The 21,852-nt window shown below is 39.5% G+C and overlaps 1 protein-coding gene across 1 annotated transcript in view; it reads left to right on the forward strand.

The window, feature by feature from the left end:
- The window catches only part of vwa8 (von Willebrand factor A domain containing 8), a 71,251-nt gene that overhangs the window by 12,538 nt on the left and 36,861 nt on the right, over positions 1 to 21,852 (forward strand). The window contains exons 11-26 of the mRNA XM_014470522.2: positions 1,178 to 1,312; positions 1,406 to 1,483; positions 3,882 to 4,042; positions 4,161 to 4,274; positions 6,529 to 6,724; positions 6,814 to 6,891; positions 6,978 to 7,093; positions 7,942 to 8,042; positions 8,976 to 9,082; positions 10,668 to 10,739; positions 13,473 to 13,549; positions 16,093 to 16,168; positions 16,298 to 16,433; positions 16,653 to 16,772; positions 17,617 to 17,822; positions 20,069 to 20,220. Coding sequence (XP_014326008.2) covers positions 1,178 to 1,312; positions 1,406 to 1,483; positions 3,882 to 4,042; positions 4,161 to 4,274; positions 6,529 to 6,724; positions 6,814 to 6,891; positions 6,978 to 7,093; positions 7,942 to 8,042; positions 8,976 to 9,082; positions 10,668 to 10,739; positions 13,473 to 13,549; positions 16,093 to 16,168; positions 16,298 to 16,433; positions 16,653 to 16,772; positions 17,617 to 17,822; positions 20,069 to 20,220 — 1,925 coding nt within the window. The remainder of the gene's footprint in view (positions 1 to 1,177; positions 1,313 to 1,405; positions 1,484 to 3,881; positions 4,043 to 4,160; positions 4,275 to 6,528; positions 6,725 to 6,813; positions 6,892 to 6,977; positions 7,094 to 7,941; positions 8,043 to 8,975; positions 9,083 to 10,667; positions 10,740 to 13,472; positions 13,550 to 16,092; positions 16,169 to 16,297; positions 16,434 to 16,652; positions 16,773 to 17,616; positions 17,823 to 20,068; positions 20,221 to 21,852) is intronic.

The following is a 21,852-nucleotide window of genomic DNA, read 5'->3' on the forward strand; positions in this document are numbered from 1 at the left end:
AAGCTACGGTTGTTTTGAAGCAATCTCATTTGCTGACATTGGTTTTAGCTTTGCTCTACACCGCCCCCGGTGGGTCTGGACTGTTTAAAACAACACTCAGGGCATAAAACGTTTGGGTTTATGTGGATGAAAACTTTTCTGAAGCCAGAAAAGCTTCAATGTAATATTTTTGAAAAATGTGGTGGAGATATTTGTTTTTATAAAGATCTGGCTACATGTGGACAAAGACTCAATTACACAAGGGTCCACTGATAGTAACTGGTGCCAACCAGATAGGATTTAATTGACTTTCTCTTGTGGTTTAACTTCCCAAATATATTATAATTAATATACTTTATACAACACAATGCAATTTTATTTATAACACACTTTAAAACAACATCGTTGGCCAAAGAGCTGTACATTAAAACAAAGAAAACAGACAACTAAACAAAACAACAACTAAGCCATTAAAGCCAACACCTCCATCTGTGTCAAATAAAGTAAGATTTAAGAAAAGATTTTTTTTAAAAAGGGAATGAATTGACCTTTGTAGTTTTTCATTGCATTTAAATTACTGATTTCAACATCGTAAGAATGAGAAAAATGAGAGTTCTCTGGTGTAGATGTTTCAGCCAAAAATGTCTAATTTCATTGGTACTTGATATTTCAAAAAATATGATAGTTATGATATATAACTATCAAGAAAAATATGATATTTCTTGATATTTCAAGAAATATCAAGATCTCAAAATAATAACTGGACAACTGAAATGTCAACTGGACATTTCAATAAAATGTCCTGTTGTACTACCTGGTATAAACTTCCCTTATGGGGAGAAGAGAGAAATAGCTTATCATCAACATAAGTACAAGACTTTGAAAGAGTCCAGTGGAGGTAAATCCATCAAACTGATTATCTGATTGCTTTAGGCAAATAAATAATGACCTCTAAAGTACATCAAACTAATCAAGAACGTCAAGGCGAGAGCTCTGAATACAGGGATGAAGGCATCTGGACATCCCATAATGTTCAACAAACATCCTATATCGTTCCAACAGTCCATGTTGGAGGTCACTTGTTGGAGTGTTTGATTTATCAGTCCTGAGCATGGTTAAAACTTCCTCCAAAGAATGCCTCTTCCAAAAATCCCAAACCATTTGCCACCAAAGCTTTGATGCGGTGATGTAATTTCAGGTTCCAGCAGGCAGCAAAGAACCGCGCCCACCCAACAGCAGCCTCACCTTCATCAACACACCCAGCCACTCGCAGCTGCTGGCTGAGATGATGCAGTCGCACATGGTGAAGGATTTGTGCCTGATAGGCGCCAAGGTAGAGAACACACAGCTTCCACACACACAGCTTCCACACACACACACGCACACAAACGCTGTCTGATGTTTCTACCGTTGTCATGGTTCCCAGGGATGCGGGAAGTCGGTGATAGCAAGAGAGTTTGCCGAGATGCTGGGATACAGCATAGAGCCGGTCATGCTCTACCAGGTAAATATGAAATGTTAAATCTGCTGCTTTTAGCCATTTTTTAAAAATCTATGAAAGTTGGTGCAGACAATAGGAACATCTTCACTACAGGAACCATTTATAGGGTCTGTATGGGGTAGTTTTCTGGGGGCAATTATTGCCAACTATGTTGCTGTTGCATTTACCAGAGTTAAGTACCACAGTACAAATTTACCCCAGGAGAGAAGCCTGGTGGTGAGGAAGTAGTTTTTCCTTCACCAAGAACTGTTTAGAGGGAGGGCATGATGTAAAATGTACTTTTTTGATATAATGTTATAATGTTGTACCATAATCAAAACTATATGTTTTGAATGAAATTAAATGTTGATTTGATTCTTTCACGCATGTTTGAGAAATCCGTTAATCTCTCCCAGTGGCCAGGCAAGGGTCCCACCAAGCTCCGCCTCCCACTCAGCTCCTCCAGACTAGCAGTAGCAACAGTTATCATACACCTGGTGGAACTGAGCATCTGCTGAACTCATCATAAGAACTTCTTCTCAATCCAAGGCTCCTAAGAACGTTTGTTAACGGCTTTACTGAGAATTCTTGTGATGACTTACTGAAGGCAGAGTTTTTCATAAAAGTTGAATGGGACTGAGAGCAGTGCTTTCTAAACATTTTCTGGTAATTCAGGGATTACTTGACTTTGTGTCTACAGTAAAAAAAAAAAATCGCCCTGTATAAATAATGCCTTTGAGGATTTACGTGACCCTGGAGCTTCTGCTTTGATCGCAGTTCCAGGACTGGTCCGTATCTGAAGCACCGATTCTGTGCAACAGGACGGTCAGTCGCTCTGTAAGGAGACACTTCCAAAGCTCAGCAATCACTGCCTGGAACAAATGACCCAACTCTGCTTGTCTTCCCACTTCTACCCTTAAACTCTGCTGTGACATGTTAGCACGACATTACATATGACAGGGTTGCTCAGCAGAGCCCACCCTAACAGAAAAAGTGCCATTAGGTGTTATCTGTAAAGCAGAGATATCCTGTTTAGCAGCCGGGTCAGATCATGTGGGGACAGAGTTAATAGAGTTGATGGAAAAAGACCCTCAGGTTTCTGTTCTCATTCACAGGGTGGGATTGTTGGTATGCATTTCTTTTTTCAAACTATCTCTTTTATCAGATTTTAGATTGTTGAAAACCAGAATCTGTATGTTACTGACTCTCTGCTAAAAGAGCCAAGTTTTGACGTAATGCATGGCTACATAAAATAAATCTGTCACTTGGCTCAGCAGTCCATTGTCAGCCAGTCAGCTTTACTTGTATATCACTTTTCAAGTTCAGGGAATGTGCTTCATAAAGATAAACAACAAACCTTCTGCAGAATAAATTATGATATGATATGAAAAGCTGGACCAATATCAATATCTGATATCTGATATTTATCGATATATATATTTCTACCTTCGCAACAGCATGAAAAAACAACCACATGGCTGACATTAGTTTTCTGCTTCACTTTTAACGCCACTCATATGGAAATGAACAATGGTTATTTTTCAGATTTTTTGTTTATATCCATATAGTCTACTGATCAAACTTCGTGTACATTTTTCTACATGTACAAGCTCAAAATTTCACTCGTGCGAATTATGCCGGTGGCTCGGCTTGACGAGAACAAACGGCTGCCGCCTCGTCGCACAAATTTCATAGGAAATGAAGGGAGAGAAACATTTCTAAATGAACAAAATGACTTCCTTTAAACCTTCCTGAATATAAAACTCAGGATCTTCAGACATGTTTGGCTTGACAAAATGAAACTTTTTAAAAAAAAATCATATAGTGGTGGTTTTTGATACATGAGCAGTTGTCCAGGGCGTCATCAGGAAGGGCAAGGGACACCCAGGAACTAGGGGAAAAAAATCTTCTCTGTACGTCATCTCCTCAGCAAGTACGCTACCACTTTTATGAATGTGGAGTGAAATAAGTTTTCTTAAGTTGCTGTAGAGTACAAAGAGTCTACATTACCTGCTTTCTGCAGGAAAAAAATAAAAATAATTTCTTGTATTTTAATTGGTTGGAGTGCGGCAGAAGGAGGGGCTTACCCAGGTTACCATTCCTGGAAGAACCACAATATTTAAAGCTTACAAAGTTAGTCAAAGTTCGTCATAGTGAATAATTGTGATTAATCACAGCATTAAAGTGATTAATCTGATTGAAATTTGTAATCAGGTGGCAGCACTAATAAAAATAAGGGTCTGTCCAGTTCTCATCTTTCAGTTTGTAAGGAATCTGTTGTGGTCAGACATGACTTTGAGGAAGACACAACATCCTCTGACTTTTTGCTATTTTTTTACACTTTTTCTCCATTTCCCCCTCCCTTTCCCAATCACCTTTATTCAACCCATCTGACCTCTGCTACTTGTCGCTTTCCTTCCAGGATATGACAGCCAGAGACCTCCTGCAGCAGAGGTACACCCTCCCTAACGGAGACACAGCGTGGCGGCCGTCTCCGCTGGTAACCGCCGCCATGGAGGGCAAGCTGCTGATTCTGGATGGCATACACCGGGTGAACCTGGGAACTCTCGCCGTGCTCTCCAGGTACTCCTTCGTTTATTTCCCCATCATCCTCAAGGAGTCCGGTGCGAGGAATATCCAGGATTTTTTGCGTGACACACGGCGGGCATCTCAGCTCACTCTGCAGTGTTTTGTCTGGCAGGTTGCTCCATGACAGGGAGCTGGACCTGTATGACGGGACCAGGCTGCTGCGCTGGGACAGGTACCAGGCGCTGAAAGAGCAGGTGCAGTTTAGCGACCAGCAGCTGCAAGAAAGGTGTGCACAGACTCAAACACGCAGGCTAGCAGCAGAGAAGGTGGATCCACTGGGTTTTTATCAGCATTTTAGAAATCTTCTGGCAGCAAATGTCTAAAAGTGCTGTTCCTGTTCGACCTGCATCGTCTGTTAGTCCCAGAAATGACGTGAATCTATGAAGTTCAGACCAAAAACGGTTTAAAGTGTAAAGGAACACAGAAAACAGGAGATAATTCTGACTAAATGTTCGCTTATTTAAAGCCCTAATCTGCCTAAAACTCCACCTGCTGCTCAAAAACCTCTGAAGAACAATTTTTTAAAACATTTTTAGATTATGTGGTTTTAATGTTTGGTTTTTTTAAGTTATTGTTTACGTGTTATGTTCCCTTTTTTTTTGCCTGATGAAATGTCTTCACATTCACCTTGTGTGTGTTTGGTTCCTAAAATGCCAGCCAGGCAGCAGGAAGGAGGTTTGTGGTGTCTGGCTTGGTTTAACACACTTCCATTTCCTCTCCTCCTGTGGTTCAGACTGCACTGTGTGTTATATATAAGTGTATGAGCGCGCACGCGTTTGTGTGTAACCAGTTTGATTTTACTTGGTGTCCATGAAAGTTACATTTTTAGCTTTTGCAATGTCCATGTTAACAACACCTTGCCACATAATTAGGCTGTGAGCTCTCCCAGTCTATCTAAATGAATAGTGTAACAAACAAATCAGTAAATGAATGAACTTCTGATTTAGAAGACATTAATGAATAAATCTCAGATAAATCTCATTTTAGCAAATAGAAGTAACTACGCATACTAACTAAAACAAGAGCTAGAATGCGCACAAGGGAATCACTGTCTGATTTCAGACAGTGAGAAGAAGGTGGATGTGTTTTTTATATGGTGTATGTAAACTTCTAGTTTCTAGCTGTATATATTGCGGCGAAAAGTAAATCAATTTGTTCACACATCTTTAAAAAGACTTAATTTCACACATATAAAATTAAGGCATTAACATGTCTAAAAGGTAATTTGGTCTTCAATATGTTAATCACAGGTCTTACATTTTGTTGTGGCAGGTCTGTTTAATCTCAGATATTTCATGTAGTTTTTTTTTTTTATCAGGATTTTCTGTCAGGCAAAAGTTTGAGTCACCATCTTGTGACTCAAGGTAGCTGAGGCTACCGCTAACTAGTTTCTGATATACCCTTTCTAGCTAGCTAGATAATTTTTAAGCTAGGAACTATTTGATTTTTTTTTATGCTTGATTGAAATACAGAAGGATCCCCTATATTTTTAGGTTTTTGTCTTAAATTTCATTCATGGTGCTATTAAAAAAGGTTTTATAAAATCTTAAGCTTTACTTGCTGAAACCTGCTGATGAATACATTTGAAACTCTCTCTTTGAATTGAGTAAATTAACAAAAATAAGTGAAATGCAAAAGTTACAGATAAGTGCAGTTAAAAAAAAAAGCTTCGTCCTCAAAGGCAGAGCTAGGTTCACCCAGCCGTTTTGCACAGCTGAATGGTTGGCATGGGAGGCGAATAAATTCCTTTAACATGCATGAAAGAATGACTCCAGGTACGCTTTTGAGGAGGGAATAACATTATGACATGATGTGAAGCTCAAAATAGTCGATTTTACATGATACTGCCTCTTTAAGTAAAAGCCAGGCACCTAAGCTAACCTAATACTGGTAACTTAAGTTACAGAATTTTATGCACAAATTTTTATGCACAAACTTAAATTTTTTGTTTAAGTATAAGCTGATGGACTTTGATACAGTATAGAATTTATTTAAATAAATGTTCTATTTGTTTACGCTGTCTTTGTTCCTTTTGCCAGTCACATAATGGAAACAGAATCTCTAGAAAAATTGGTTTCTGGATTGAATCGTGACGCTAAAACTCGGATTCGATTCATTAGGCACTTAAAGACTGCCATCTCCACTTCCTACCCTGATCACAGCCAGCGATGAGGGCGATGGTTAGCGGCCGCCTCGGCCTGCGGTGGCTGCAGAGTAAATATATCCGGCGTGGGCGTCTCTGTGGTTTGATGGAAATGGACTTTGCTGTCTTCTTGAATCAGAGGAGCTCACAGCCAGCTGTCACAAGTCGTCCTTTCAGTTCGGACATAAATTGGATAGACAACCACACACGCCCACACACTCATTTAGAGTGGTAACCCTCCCTCCCACTTCCTCAGCTTGGACATGGCTAAACAGATGTTGGACGGTGTCTTCTGCTGCTCGTGTGCAGCTGTTACTCAGTATGTGTGTGTTTTCAGGTCCATTTTTCCCATCCACCCGTCGTTCCGGGTGCTGGCCCTGGCAGAGCCCCCGGTAGTGGGGGCCGGCAGCAGCTCCACCAGCAGCAGCAGGGGCCAGCAGCAGTGGCTCGGCCCAGAGCTGCTCACCATGTTCCTCTACCACTCCGTCTCTCCTCTGGCTAAAGCAGAGGAGTCAGGCCTCATACAGGGACTGGTGAGTCCCACACACTAAAACTTTCTTATTTTCTTTCCATCTGTCTGTTTTGTTTTTTTTCTCCTCAGTCTGTCTGTCTCCGTCCTCAGGTCCCCGGTGTTCCAGAGGAAGCAGCGGAGCGGCTGCTGCACCTCACACACAGCCTCCGTCAGACCAACGACCCCACCGTGAGTCTGTTGCCGCCCATTATCGGTGTCCCCCCAGTCTCCTACCCCTCCGTGTCGTCATGGTAACCTGTAGCGTGTCTCCGCAGACGCAGTCTCTAGCCTCGTCCCTGTCCACCAGACAGCTGCTGAGGATCTGCCGCCGCCTCTCCCAGTACCCTGATGAGAGCATCTCTCACGCTGTCAACAAGGCCTGTCTCTCCAGGTGAGCCTACACACACACACATGCACACACACACACACACACACATGCACACACACACACACACACACACACACATGCACACACACACACACACACACACACACACACACACACACACACACACACACACACACACACACACACATGCACACACACACACACACATCATGGCACCTAAAAAAAATGTAGGCTAATTAATGAAGAATCGGAAGAAACTTTCTGCTTTTAAAAAAGAAAGTTAAACAGCTTAGTCAGCCACTTCCTTGTTTAATAAAGATCATTTGTTGAGATAATTTTGAAGTTTCATTGCTTCAAACAAACAGCAGTTAGTAACGGTGTAAGGGTCCACATTTCTCATTGTTTTAGAGATAAAGATGAGCTTCAGGTACAGAAACAAGTTCTAAAGTCTCAACAAGTCGTCTTTTCTCTCTTTTTCCTGCTTTTCTTCTTACTTGCTTCTTTCCTTCCTTCATTCCCCCTTTCTTCCTATTCCTTCCTTCTGTCTTCCTTGCTTCCTTTCCTTCCTTCCTTTCTACTTCCTTCTATCCTTCCTTTTCCTTTTTTTCCTTTTCTAATTTCATATAATGTTGGAACAAGTGCTTTTTGAAAATGAGAATTTATTTTCTCATTGAGGTTTGTCTTGTATAAATAAAAGGCCAAATAATAATAAGAAAAAAGTCTCAGAATAAAAGCCCATAAAGAAAATATATTCCGCTTTTAGTCCTTTGTTGGTGCTAGGATCCATTAGGCAAATTGTTCATGTATGTTTAGTCACGTTTCAGTTTGAATGAACTTGATCTTTTATGTATTTTTGCTTCGTCGTGTAACGTTTCTAAATGTGTGTTTAGGTTCCTGCCCAGCCTGGCCCGGGCCTCTCTAGAGAAGGCCCTCAGCAACTGCTCCATACAGGACGCTGCAGATCCTGCTGGACAAACACGGGACCACAGCTGTGAGTCCCACCTACTGCTACTGGATCTCAAAGACTATTATTCATAACTAGAGGTGCACCAATTGCAGTTTTCTGGCCAAAAAAAAACAACAGAAAAAAAGCCCATTTTGACCGAAATCCACATCAGGTGTTGGAAGGTCACAGCACACCTTCAATGTGCCAGTCAAGAAAAACAGTGAACTGAGCAAACCTGTTCACAGAAAAAGAACAACTTTGGACATTAAATAAAAAATAGCAACAGGTATTTTGTTCCATATAACACAGTAGGAGTGTAACAGGTAAATCTTTATGGATGCAAACTCGACTAAAAACCCACCTGTTCAGTATTGTATTTGAAACATAATCAATTACAAATTTATTGATGGAACTTGACTTCATGTCGTGTTTTGATTGTTGATTCTATGTTGCATTGTGTTTCTGTGTGTGATATGATGTTAAGCACTTTGAAATGCCTTGCTGCTGAAATGTGCTATACAAATAAAATTTGATGATTTTTGATATTATTTTGCTTTTATAAAATCACAAAATTTGAGGACAGTTGAGGACAAACTAACAAAACAACTGAAGCCACCAATAGTTTCCTGAGTTTTAGGTTCCCCTAGCGTTGCTTCTTGTCTTCCAAATGTATTCTTTGACATGTTGGAGTTAAAATCAAGTTTTCATTCACTTTTTTTCATCTGCTCCACAAGAATGCAGGATTCATACTCTTTGGACCTGTTTGCATTACAACCACAACTTAAAGTTGTCTTCACCAAAAAAAATTAACTTTTTGTAGCTATAATCTGATGTGTGCACTGATTTTCTTAGACATCTTTCACTTCAATCTATGTCAATTGAAATATTAGAAAGATATTTACAGAAAAAAAATATTGCCACGTTCAACACTTATTTTACGAGCTGTGTCCATCATGGCTATTCTTCGTCTGCCTCCAGGTGTGGTCCAGGATGGCGTGTTGACCATCGGCACAGTGTCCGCTCCCATCTACAACCCCGACCATAAGATGAAGGTTCCAGACGTTCTCTTCTATGACAACCCTCAGGTAATCCAGCGGACAGCAAGGTTGCTCTGTCCATTCACTATAAAAAAAAAACACAATTTGTTGAACATTAATTGAATTTTTTGTGCCACTTTTCATGTCCCTAATTATGTAGATTTTATAGACTGGATCAGGATGAGGTTCTTTTGCCATGACATCACCATCTAGTTTTTTATATTTTAGGCATCAGCTGATAATCTGCGGGTTTAAAGTGTAACTAACCTCCAAATCAACTATTTTTTGCTGATAAACTGGCTTAATAAGTTTACTACGGTTCTATATTTTTGTTTTTGTGCAAATTTTGACATTTTCGGGTAAATTTGTTTAGTTCTGCATTATTTTTGTCTAAACCCATCTCACTTCTGGCCCTTTTAGTCAAACAGTGCCAAAACAGTTGAGCTGCAGAGAGTTGTTGCTATAAAACTGAAGTTATTATCTTTGGACTTGAAGAAGAATGATCAAGAGTCAGTGAAGAGATTATTACAGATAGGAACTAGTGATCAGGTCTGAAATTTGGATGTAGTGACGGACCCTGACTTGAACCTTCAGAGTCATATCAAGACAATCACAAAGTCATCCTTCTGTCACCTGAAGAATGTTTGTAGGATTAAATGACTCTCGTCTCGACAAGCTCTAGAGAAAAAAAACTCTGAAATTTTGACATTAATCCCAGAAATGTTCCAGGGATAACTTTTAAATTTTTTATTTCAAATGTTGAAAACTTTATACTTTTGAAACTCTGAAGTTCCCAAATTGTATCTGAAAACTCTCTGTGATTAATCATATAGATTTTTCTAGAACATTTTCAACTTTTCAAATGTCCAAAGTTTTTCTAGAAAATTTCTGAGTTTTTTCTACTAAGCTTTGGACTTTTGAAACTCAAACATTTCCCTTTTTTCCAGAAAATATCCTGAGCTTTATCTAAACATTTAGATAAATGTTTAAATAAAAACATTTATCTCAAAAAATTTTAGATAAATGAAAAAGTTTTTGTAAGCCGAAGTTTTTGGCACAAATGGATTCCTTTTTTTCTATCTACAATGGACCTAATACGCCGTTGTAACTGGCAATTATAGCAGTGAGGAGATATTCCCAATCTTTTTATGATCGCTGTTAAGGTTCATGTTCAGTTATGATCCATTGCTTGGTTGTGACCAAAGATGAGCTGCTTAAACCACCACATCTATCATCTCCCGATGATTAGAAGACAAAACCTGCAGGGTTCACCAGAGATTGATCTAGCCATCTCCACATATTCTGGTTTTTGTTTACTTCGTCTCCGGCTTTGGTCGGCGTTGCCCACTGCGACCAGACCGCAGGACGTCCAGAAACGGGCCAGCACAGGAAATAAAGCTCGAGCCGAGCCGAGCCGTGCGACCCAGATTCATGCCCTGCACCCAGTCTTCGCCCTGCCCCTTTTCTCCATGTTGGAGGGTGAAAAAGCACAAGAAAGGATGAGTGGAGAGAGTGTGCCCTACTTTTGCAGTGACCTAGCTTTCAGAGTTAGAAGCATATTTATGAGAAGAAGAAAGGACACGGGCGCGGTCCGTTCTGAGCTCCTTCTCACATGTTGTGTTTGTCTATGCAGCACATGACGGTGATGGAGGACATGTTGAAAGACTTTCTGTTGGGAGAACACCTCCTGTTGGTGGGGAACCAGGTGGGTAAAACACCCCAGTGTCATGTTGTCATGCACACCGACGTTTTCATTGACAAAGCTGCAGTTTGTATTGCTTTCAAGACTGAAAGCAATACAAAAATCACAAACATCATTACTTCAACGGAAATTCCTGTGACAGATGGATAAAAAAGTCCTTATTGTTGTGGAATTGTGCAGAACCTTTCGCTTCTTATAGCGTTTTTTGTTTCATGTGTATTTCTAAAGTATTTTTGAAAGGAGGGGTTTCTTTTAAGTTGAATCATGTGATTCTTAGATTTGCTCACAATGTTTGAGGTCTTCAGTAAAATGAGGGGGGAAACATTTTTTAACATCTTGTAAAAGTAATGTTCACAGCCGTTTGTTTCATTTGTGATACAGAATAAGAGGAAATTAAACTTTTTGGCTATTGATTGGTTCATTCTTTTTTCATTTGCTCCATAATGAGCAAATGGGTTAATAAAACAAACTTGTTTTTGGGTTAACAAGTGGTTAAAACGCGAAAAAAATTTGAGTTTAGAAAAATAAAAGTGGGAAAAAAGTAACATTTATTAAAAAACATGCGTCAGAATTTGGAAAATGTATTTCTTATTTTCATTCACACCATAATTACGTACATTTTGGGAAAATAAATGGATACAATGGAAAAAATAGAATTCAGAAAATGAAAAATAAAATGGAAATTGGAAAAAAATCAAATAGATTTCATAGAAACAAACAGCCGGGATAGGGGACATGTAGACCTCTAGCTATTGATTTGTTATATATTTTTCATTCACATTATAATTACGTACTTTTTTGTTTGAAAAATATGGAAAAATAAAAAAATATATATTTTAAAAGAATGAAAACAGAAAAAGTTTAAATTAATGGAATTTTTAATTTTTGAAAAAATATGTAACTAATTTACAAAAAACAAACAGTAGCTTGTTTCATTTGTGGCACAGAACAACAGAAAATATTGACCTCAATTGATTTAATCATATTTTTTCATTCGCACCTTAATTATGCACTTTTTAGGTTAATAAATGTGACTAAAATGAGAAAAAATGGAATTCAGAAAAATTGAAAGTGAAAAAGTGGAACTGGGGAAAATAATAAAGATGGCGCTGCGTAATTCTCAGCCATTTCAGCAGGGTTAGCTGTTTCTGTTTGGACCGTAATACAGGACACACATCAGCTCTACTTGACCGTGGAGGGAAGAGTTATGAAACAGGCTGTAGTCACCCTCCAACACGCACTGCTGGTAGAAGGACACATGTACCACCGCTTCCAGGTCCCAGAGTGTCCCCCACAGCTCTAGTGGGCAGGGTTAGAGAGAAGTGACCGTGGTGTGATATCCTCCCTCCAGAGGAGCTCCGTGCGTGAGAGCGGGAGAATCCATTTGCAACCCAGAGTGCACGAACATGCAGCGGGGCAACGCTGACACGCTAAGAGCTGTCAAAGCCGCTCACTGGCTCGGTGACGGACCGGCCCAGAGGTTCCGGAGCCTCCGCGGGAAGCCAGCGGGAGTTCCCCTTTACCCCGCTGTCAAAACAAAGCACCGTCAAAACCGGGGGGACACCACAGGCTCTCCCCGGAACAGTCTGCTGTCAGCACACTGATGGTGGATCTCCTAAAAAGTTCCTCCACAGCTATGGCCCGCGTAAAGAAAGATTACGGCCTGTTTATGCCGTTGTCAGAGCCGAACAAATCATGAGGCTGCAGACCAAGGCCTGGTTTATGGAGGGTTATTCTGTGATGCATGAAAACAGGACAAGGTTATACATGACTTTATGCTCTAAATTAGCCACCATATTTTACTTAGCACAGGCTTGGTACAGTCTTGATTTTCTTTATTGGAAATATAAATAAGTCGGAGGAAGAACACCTGATGGACTCGGCTGAACACTCCAATCTGAGGCAGACGTTCATCCTAAAGCAGAATGACGTCCCTAGACGTCCAGCGCACACTTTTCATACATTTGTTTTAAAAGATTTTGAGAAATTTAAAAAAAAAAATGTTCAGGTTTAACACATTCTTTTAAAATGTCCTGTACGGCAGTGTTTCCCAGCCCTGGTCCTCAAGGAACACTGCCCTGCATGGTCCATGTTTCTCCGCTTCAGCCCAGCTGATTTCAACTGATGGATAATTAACAAGCATTTGCTGAACTGCAAACACCTGAGTTAGGAGTTTCAAGGCAGGGAAACGTCTAATATACACAGGACAGTGTGGCTTGACAACAGTGACAGTCATATTTAGAGTTTTCCAGACAACAGTAGACACACAAAAACACTCAAATTACTAAAGTCTCCCCTTCAGTTCAACCTTATAAGTGGAGATACATTTTTGATGTTGCCATTATAAAACATCACTTATTTATATAACTTGCAATTATATAAGTATTTGCAAAACTCAATGTAATTTTGAGTGTTGTTGTCAGCAGCTGCTGATAGTAACTTGTAATCTAACTTAGTTACTTTCCAAATCAAGTAATCAGTAATCTAAACAAGTTACTTTTTCAAGGAGTAATCAGTAATCTAATTAAAGTTACTTTTTCAAAGTAACTGTGCCATCTCTACTTGATGACCAGCATGGGAAACACTGCTGTCCAGTCTCAGTAACCGTTTGTTGACATCCATCCATGACGCCTGCTGTGGTTGACTGTGTGTCCACAGTGCCTGGGACCAATGTGAGCTCATGTTGTTTGAATTTCTTTACATTATTCTGATTTCTGTGTCTGCGCTCCTGTCCAGGGCGTCGGTAAGAACAAGATTGTAGATCGGTTCCTGCATCTTCTTAACAGACCCAGAGAGTACCTCCAGCTCCACAGGTGAGGGTCACACAAAAAGGCTTCCCCTGGAAACATGCTTCAACTTGGGTTCCCTTTGCTGTCTAAAGCTGAAAAAGGAAGTTCAGCTTGCCATACCACACACACGCACACACACCCCTTCACACACAAAAAGCTCATAAACCGGCGACCCCCCAGAACCGCTCACACAGAAAAAGTTCTGGCAGGATCCAAACGACCAATCCTAGAACTACAGGAGGATTCAAACTCCGCTCGTTCATTTTTAGCTTAGAGAAAAGGCGCCAAGCCGGCAAATTGACAAAAGTAAACTGACCAATAACATTTAGGCTTTGACGTGCGCACCTCCACGGACTCACACAGACTCGCTACGTACAAGATGTTTTGACACAATAGATCTTTTTTTCTCCTAAATGTTAATAGTAAAGAGGGTTAGATAATAAAAAAAATTTAAAAATGATTCTTTTCTGTATTACCGGTACTTAAAAAAAAAATCTCAACGTACACACAGTGCGTACAGCTGTGGGCGCCCTGTGCTTAGCTACTTGTTAAAAGTCCAAAATACACACAATACAACTATGCCGAGGAAAGATAGGTATGACAAAAATCACTACTGATCAAATATTTGGAACATTAAGTAATAATAAAATAGATGTCAAATATCCTCCAGCAATGCTAATTTAGAGCAGCAGGACAACCTAATATTTCCCCCCAAACCTCCGTTCCGGCGCCTATGCTGTCAATCCATTAATTATGGAAATATAAATATGCATGCTTTCAAAAAGTGCTTAAGAAAAAGCTTTGTTGTCTCAAACCAAACATCTGTTTTTATATTCAGGAAGGTTTAAGAGAAGCCATTTTTGCTTGAAACGTAAATTTAGAAATGTTAATAATAACTTGCTTATGCTTTGGTGGAACGATAATTCATTGTTGTGATTTGTACATAATTACTAATATCTACCTACTCACCTTGGTTTTATCCAAACATCCATCAGGGTGTTTTTTTAAAGTGAAATTTTCCACTAAACACACCAGTCTGAATTTCCTCGCTCATGCTTTCACTTGTGTTTGCGTCTCTGCTTTGCTGACTGCAGTACAAGATAGTGTAACTCGCTGTTGTGAAGTAAGTAACCCTCCACAGGAGAAAGTCAAAATAGATATTGCGATTAATCTGTACTATGTTAACAGTAAGGCGTTAAACGTTTTAGACTAGTCACATCCATTAGTGTTAGTGTTGAAATTTTTAATATAGTAGCGATTAGCAAGGCTGGCATGAATATAACAGCAGCCTCCGCATGTGTACCCCAGAGATTGTGGAACCATTACGTAGACTTGGAGATCTCCAAGAATCTGTCAAACTTTCCAAATCCGTGATAGATGGAGGCTGAAAGTTCAAAGTTTTTGTTGCATTCAAATATGCAAAAAGCCTTCAACTGAAAGTGGGTGTGCTTTCTTTTTTGCCACGCCTGTAGAAAATCATCTTTGGTGTTTGGTCTATTGGAAGTAACAACATAATTTTTTACATCTCGATGAGCAAAAATTCTTTTGGAAAAAAATTCCATAAAAGATCAAAATCCCGAAAGATTCCACAGTGGCAAAGCAACGTCCGCCAACGACGCATCCACATGCACACACACAGTTTCCGCTCCTATATGTGTACTTGGTCAAAGTCTTGTGAAAGTCAAAGTGGAGCTGAATATAACCGTGTCCTGGTTAGCTGCTGTAGCAGCAGCTAATATTAGAGCAGGACAGAGGCAGGAGAAGTTGTGTGTGTGAGGCTTTGGGGAGCTTGTGACTGAAAGTCTACAGAGATGTGGCTCAGAAAAGCAGGAGAGAGGCTCCCTGCTAGGGAGGAAACTGGGACAGCCTGGGTCACAGAGCAAGACGGAGCGGTTTCAGAGGTGTGACGGTGGGAGGGATGACGCTAGACACTGGTGAATCACTGGCTTTTATAGTGTTTATGTGGCTGATGGAAGTCAATGTTCATGGCCAGGCGATGCTCTGTCAACATTCTGCGTCTTCTAAACAGGAAGTGATGCTTCTTTGCTGTGCTATTGGGATTTATTGGAGCCTCGAGTGTTGATTCTCATCCCCTTTTCAGTCAGCAAGGCCTAAAAATATTACTGACCAGCTTTCACTGCATCCTAATACCCTCTTCTGTTGAGCTGTTATTCCGTAAGAGGAAACAACAGACAAAAAGAATCTTTCAGACAAACAGCTGGAAGTTTGGATACAAGTTAGAGGGCAAGCACAAAAAGTTACATTAGTGTTGCCAGTTTTGCCAAATATTTAAATTTTAATTCAGTTGGAAAACCATCTTATCCTAGCGCAAAATATTTTGTTTCAAAAATATATTGTTTTTTTTTTTTTCAAAATTGTTGTATTTCTGTTAAGCAGATTTATTTTTGGAATTTGTACCATTCTATGGTTAATGGTGTAAAAATGGTGGGGGTGCAAATAAAGCCTGGTGACCCGCCAGGCTTATAATGCACTGAGGGAAACCCTGGCAGTCCATCTGCCTCTTGTTGTTCAGTTCTACACCTAAACCTGTTCATTTCCTCCTTCAGGGACACAACCGTTCAGACTCTAACCCTGCAGCCCTCTGTGCGGGACGGTATCATCACCTACGAGGACTCTCCCCTGGTCAGTTTGAGAGACACATGTTAACTCAGGAATCAGTTTTCTATTGCTTCTTACCCTGATTAGCTTTGTTTTTTGTTGACCACAGAAGGTTAGCGAACAGTCAAAGTCAGGTGTTAACCTTGTTTTCAGGTGAAGGCAGTGAAGCACGGCCACGTCCTTGTGATCGATGAGGCCGACAAAGCTCCCACTAATGTCACCTGCATCCTGAAAACTCTGGTGGAGAGCGGAGAGATGATCCTGGCTGACGGCCGCCGGATCGTCTCAGGTACGTTTGGAAGTGTTGGCGGACAAAAAAGCCAGAACTAATGGTTCCATATAAAGGAACAAAAGCACCAAAAGTGGGAATCTTATGGTGCTAGAGTGAGAAGTCCTGAGTTTTGTGTTTATACATTTTTAAGCTAGCAATGATACAATTATACCTAATGTATTTTTGTAATTCTCTGCTGTTTTTGATCATGCGACTCTTACTTTTTTTTCTTTGTAGATCCATGTGAAGCCAACAGGAGGGCCAACGTCATAGTGATGCACCCAGACTTCAGGATGCTAGTCCTGGCTAACAGGCCCGGCTTCCCGTTCCTAGGCAACGACTTTTTTGGAGCGTTAGGTATGCAAACGACATCATGGGTTCAGTAACATTTTTGCCTTTTGACGTCACCTGATTAGTAGAAAGATTGTGGGTAACTTTAACGTATTTTCCGGAGAAATGCATAAAAACAAAAATAAAATGACAGGGTCACAGTCACAATTGGTGACTGTACAATGTTTTTATGATGTAAAGCACTTTGAAGTGTCTTGTAGCTAAAATGTGATGTACAAAGTTGAAGTTGAAATAAATGACTAGAACTTGACTGGAGCCTCAGGAAAGGCTGAGCAGTCAGAATTTATTTCTGTGTAAGTTGTTGAATGTTTTATAAGGCGGCAACTAACAATTATTTTTATAATCGATTGATATGGCGATTATTCTGACGACTAATTGGATAAAAGATTTACAAGTTCTAAAGCGTTTTCATTTACTTACTTAGGCCTTTTATAAAGACATTAAAGAGGCAAATACATATTTCAATTCCCTTAATAAATAAGAAAATAAATGTTCTATTGCTTAAAATGCCATAAAATAACATTCCTTTAGTCAATTTTAACCAGGTGAATGTATGAAAAATGGCACTTGAGGAGTTTTGGGTGAAAGACAAAGATGTTTTTCAACCTTAAATTTACAATGTGTACAGTTTAGGGTTATTTACTACTCTGAATATGTTGGATTTTTTCAGTAAACGGCCTCTTTTTGACTCTGTACTCCTGTTAATGATTAATCAATGACTAAATTAGTTGACAATTAATTCAATAATCGATTCATTGTGCTTAAGCCGATTAATTGTTTCAGCCCTACTGTTTTCCGATGTAAAATGCTGTAAACGAACAGAGAAATCCCTTGTGTGTGTATTGGACAGGGGACATATTCAGCTGCCACGCTGTGGACAACCCAAAGCCCCAGGCAGAGCTGGCCATGCTGAAGCAGTATGGCCCCGACGTGCCCGAAGCCACGCTGCAGAAGCTGGTAGGCGCCTTTGGCGAGCTGAGGTCCATGGCCGACCAGGGCACCATCACCTACCCATACTCCACCCGCGAGGTGGTCAACATCGTCAAGCACCTGCAGGTGGGAGGAGTCACACCTGCGAGCCTGTAACCAGTTTTCCTCCTGATCGTTTAATGTCAGACGGCTTTCTGTGAATTATTCAGCGCGTTTGTCCGCCTTCAGTCCTGCAGAGCGAGACGCTTTAATAATGCAGGAGAGGGACCTCATGACTTTGCCACACCGCGGAGGGTAGAGGCTGTTCTCTTGCCCCCGCAGTAAATACTGAGAAAAACCCCTCAAACACATGCACGGCGGAAAATATACTGTCGCACAATAAGGTGTGATGTCTGGGTTTCACACTATCCTGGTTATATAAGACAATCTCACACATAGGAGATACCTCACAGGATCATTTTTAGGTTTTGTTTTTCTCAAGAGGCATCCATAATGTTGATGCGGCCAGCTTTGGAAAACTTTTGCTGATTTTTCACTCAATAAGATAAACCTGCTCTTTGTCTATGCTGTTTGCTTTGGTCAAAGAGAGCTTGTCTCAAAGCTGATCCTTTAGAAGATGGGCTGATCTGGTGGACTCCACCCCTCCCTCCCGTATCACACCGTAGAACAGTCAAGTAACTTCACAACTGTTGTTCCTGGATGAGAAAGAATATACAGGGCGTCCACATCATCCTTAAAATGTGACAACTTCCTGAAGGCGGAGTTTTAGAAAAAGCAGGAGTTTTTAAAGAGACAGAGGCCCAATTTCAAGGCATTCAATTACACAGTTAAATTTCTTTTAAGTCATGTTTGATGTATATAGCATTTTTGTTGCAACTACAGGTAACATAGTTACTTGATTGTGCTATAAAATGGCACTAAGTGGCTCCAAAACACATCATACTGCCCCTTTAAGTCACATAAAGTATTGATATGTGAGGTCCACCTGCTGTGTGGATCAGCATTTATTGAGAATATATTAAAAAAATGATCAGAATTTCCTTAGAAAGCCTTTATGTAGCTCTTCTGTTTCTATCTTGCACTGCTGAGTCTCACTAATCCAGCCCACAGAGAAACACCCTTATGTCTTATTTTCCCACTGAGACCATAGCTCAGTTATCCATCACCTCCGTTATTGATATCTGCTGGAGTGGGGTAGTTAGGGTGTAATTTATTGGGAGTGAAAATGGCTTCCTTAGAAGTCACGGCTGCTGTTGGCTGTAATTACTGTTTCACCTTTTGTCATAATGATCCCTGCGTGGCAGCAGGCGGTCTCAATCAATAGTCTGTAGTCCTTCAGACGTTCATCTGAAACTCATCTGGATCCGGCTGCTATTGATAGTGGAAAAATGTATTGCCCTGTTTAACTGACATTAATGTTGTCAGCAAACGTGGTTTGAATGTTTAACTGTCCCTTGGTGCTTATTATAGGTTACAATACCCTTATGAAGTCTGTGCTAAAGTGTATTTGGTCAGATCAAGATGGCAGACTAACTCTGATTTGAAATGACATACTAAAACTGAAACTGTTGTTAGTTTACAGTCTGGTTGGAACCTTGCTCCCACTCAACAGGAACGTTGGGCTTTTATTGGTTTGTATTGTTTTGCAGCATAGAATTTTGAAAAGCACACATTAATCGCAGCTTTTTAAATTATAATTTCTCTCTCTCTCACTTCTCTGGCAGCCTGAGTCATTGAAAATGTTAGAAAATAATCAAATTTGAATCAACTTCTTACATTTCTGTTATTCCTCTGACTTTATTTTAAAGTGAATTTTTTTTTTTAATTATAATTAAACATGAATATCCATTAGCACAACATGGTAATGTTTTGGTAGGGTGTGTTCAATGACCAAAAACAAAAAACTAATTTGCTTTCTCTATAATTGTTCTGGCTTTTTATGGCTTTGTTGTTTGCATCAAATGTGAGATTTTCTAAAAGACAATGAAGCTAGTACAGTAAGTAAGCAATGAAAAATATTTGTTCTTTAAATAAATCCTTTAGTTAAATGAAAGTGAATCTTTTTTCTAATATTATGACTATATTCTCCATAATTACTTCATCGTACAAATCAGAAGGGATTATTAAAATAAAAGACATATTTTAGAAATGTTTTGTCATTTTTCAATTTCTTTTTTAAAAAAGAAAGCGAGAAAAAAACAATTAACATCAGACGTATGACGTATGGAAAAAATCCGATTTTCTTTTTAAGTCGTATCCCCTAACCTTGGTAAATGTATACAACAAATATGAATGTTTAATTGTTCACACACTTATTTATTTATTTTCTTGCATTTATTTCGTCTTTGTTTTCACTCTTCCCTTCTCGACAGAAATTTCCCAACGAGGGTCTCGCCAACGTGGTCAGGAACGTATTCGACTTCGACTCGTACAATAAGGACGCGCGGGACGTTCTGATCGAGGCTCTGCACAAACACGGCATTCCCATCGGAGCAAAGCCAACCTCTGTCAATCTGGCAAAGGAGTAAGACCCCAAAAGCAGCTCATGCTAACACATTCAGGGACAGGCAACTCACTTAACTTGCTGTTCTGAAAAGAAAAAACATTCAGGCTGTACATTAACATTCTTGATTGATAGTTACATCAGTCCTGCTTTATTACTCTCTTATTCTGATTGGTCAGCTCCTGCTTTATTACCTCTCTTATTCTGATTGGCCAGCTCCTGCTTTATTACCTCTCTTATTCTGATTGGCCAGCTCCTGCTTTATTACCTCTCTTATTCTGATTGGCCAGCTCCTGCTTTATTACCTCTCTTATTCTGATTGGCCAGCTCCTGCTTTATTACCTCTCTTATTCTGATTGGTCAGCTCCAGTGGTGCAAGAAAATCCCCCATTAGAGATGTGAGACAGATTTCAACAAAGTACAAATGATTGTAAAGTATGTCTACAATTAGATAATGATGGCAAAAGTCTTATAATGTTTGATAAATTCAGTAGATTTCATACTGGTTTAAATTAAATTGGAATTCTTTATGATTTGCTAAACCACACCTCTATTTCACATCTTAACCATCAGTAGTTTACTATTTGACTTCTTGACTACATGTATAATATCAGTCAAAACAAAGAAGAAGGAAAATAATAGCAACTCTAAATTCAGGTTAAATTGCATCTTCATTTCTTAAACTGTCAAGCTAAGCTCTAAAATAATTAGTCTTTGGAAATTTTGGAAAGGATACAAAACTACCATCATTCAACTACCTACAGCTCTTTAAAGACTCCCTGTTTATTGTGTAGGAGGATTCATTCCTTACATGACGAGTTCCACTGGAAGTGGCTTTTATCTTTGTGTTGATTCACACAGAAACCCGACTATTTGTATTTAGGCTACAGGTTAATATTTTGATTTAAGATGGCCAGAATTTCTTTTAAAAATACAGAAAAATATCCAGAAGTTAAGTCTGAAAAGCAGTAAAAAAATAAAAAAATGCATCAGAACCATTACTGACATACTTTGCATCAGAACATTTGTGGAGGATTTCCTCCTACTTTGAATACATTCAAAGTTGCTGTACACCATCTTTATTATTTTATTATGAACTACATAAATGCCTTGACTTGTCCAAATTCTCTAGAAATGAAGCCAGAGGTGAGAGAAGTCATTCCGCAACACTTTACTGAGACTGAAAGTAGTAACTTTTTGTCTTCTTCCCACAGTAACATCTGTACTGAAGAGTGTTGGTGTCAGTGTAGCCTGATAGCCTTTAACGTATAATATGTTCACTGATTAGAAAATGATTATCCTTTTCTGTGCATTTCTACTCATTTTCTGCAGCTGGTTTGTCAACAGAAGGTTTCCGTAAATACTGACCGACTGATAACAGTGGAAATCTGAGATGCTTGGAAGAGGCTCGTGTTGCCTACATCTTTCACATATCGTTCTAATAATAACAGTTTTTTACTAGAATTTATCGTTCTAACAAATTGCTATTTATTTATTATCGTTCTAATAAATTGTTATTTATTAGAACGATAAAAATTATTCCACTATCCACTAAATGTCTCAGATAATGTACAGATTTGTTCTTTTAAATAAAGGAAAATATTTGTTTCTTCTGTCTCCTGTGGTTTTATTTGACACATTTATAGTCAACAT

Source organism: Xiphophorus maculatus, chromosome 7 (genome assembly GCF_002775205.1).
Source record: "Xiphophorus maculatus strain JP 163 A chromosome 7, X_maculatus-5.0-male, whole genome shotgun sequence".
NCBI lineage: Eukaryota > Metazoa > Chordata > Actinopteri > Cyprinodontiformes > Poeciliidae > Xiphophorus > Xiphophorus maculatus.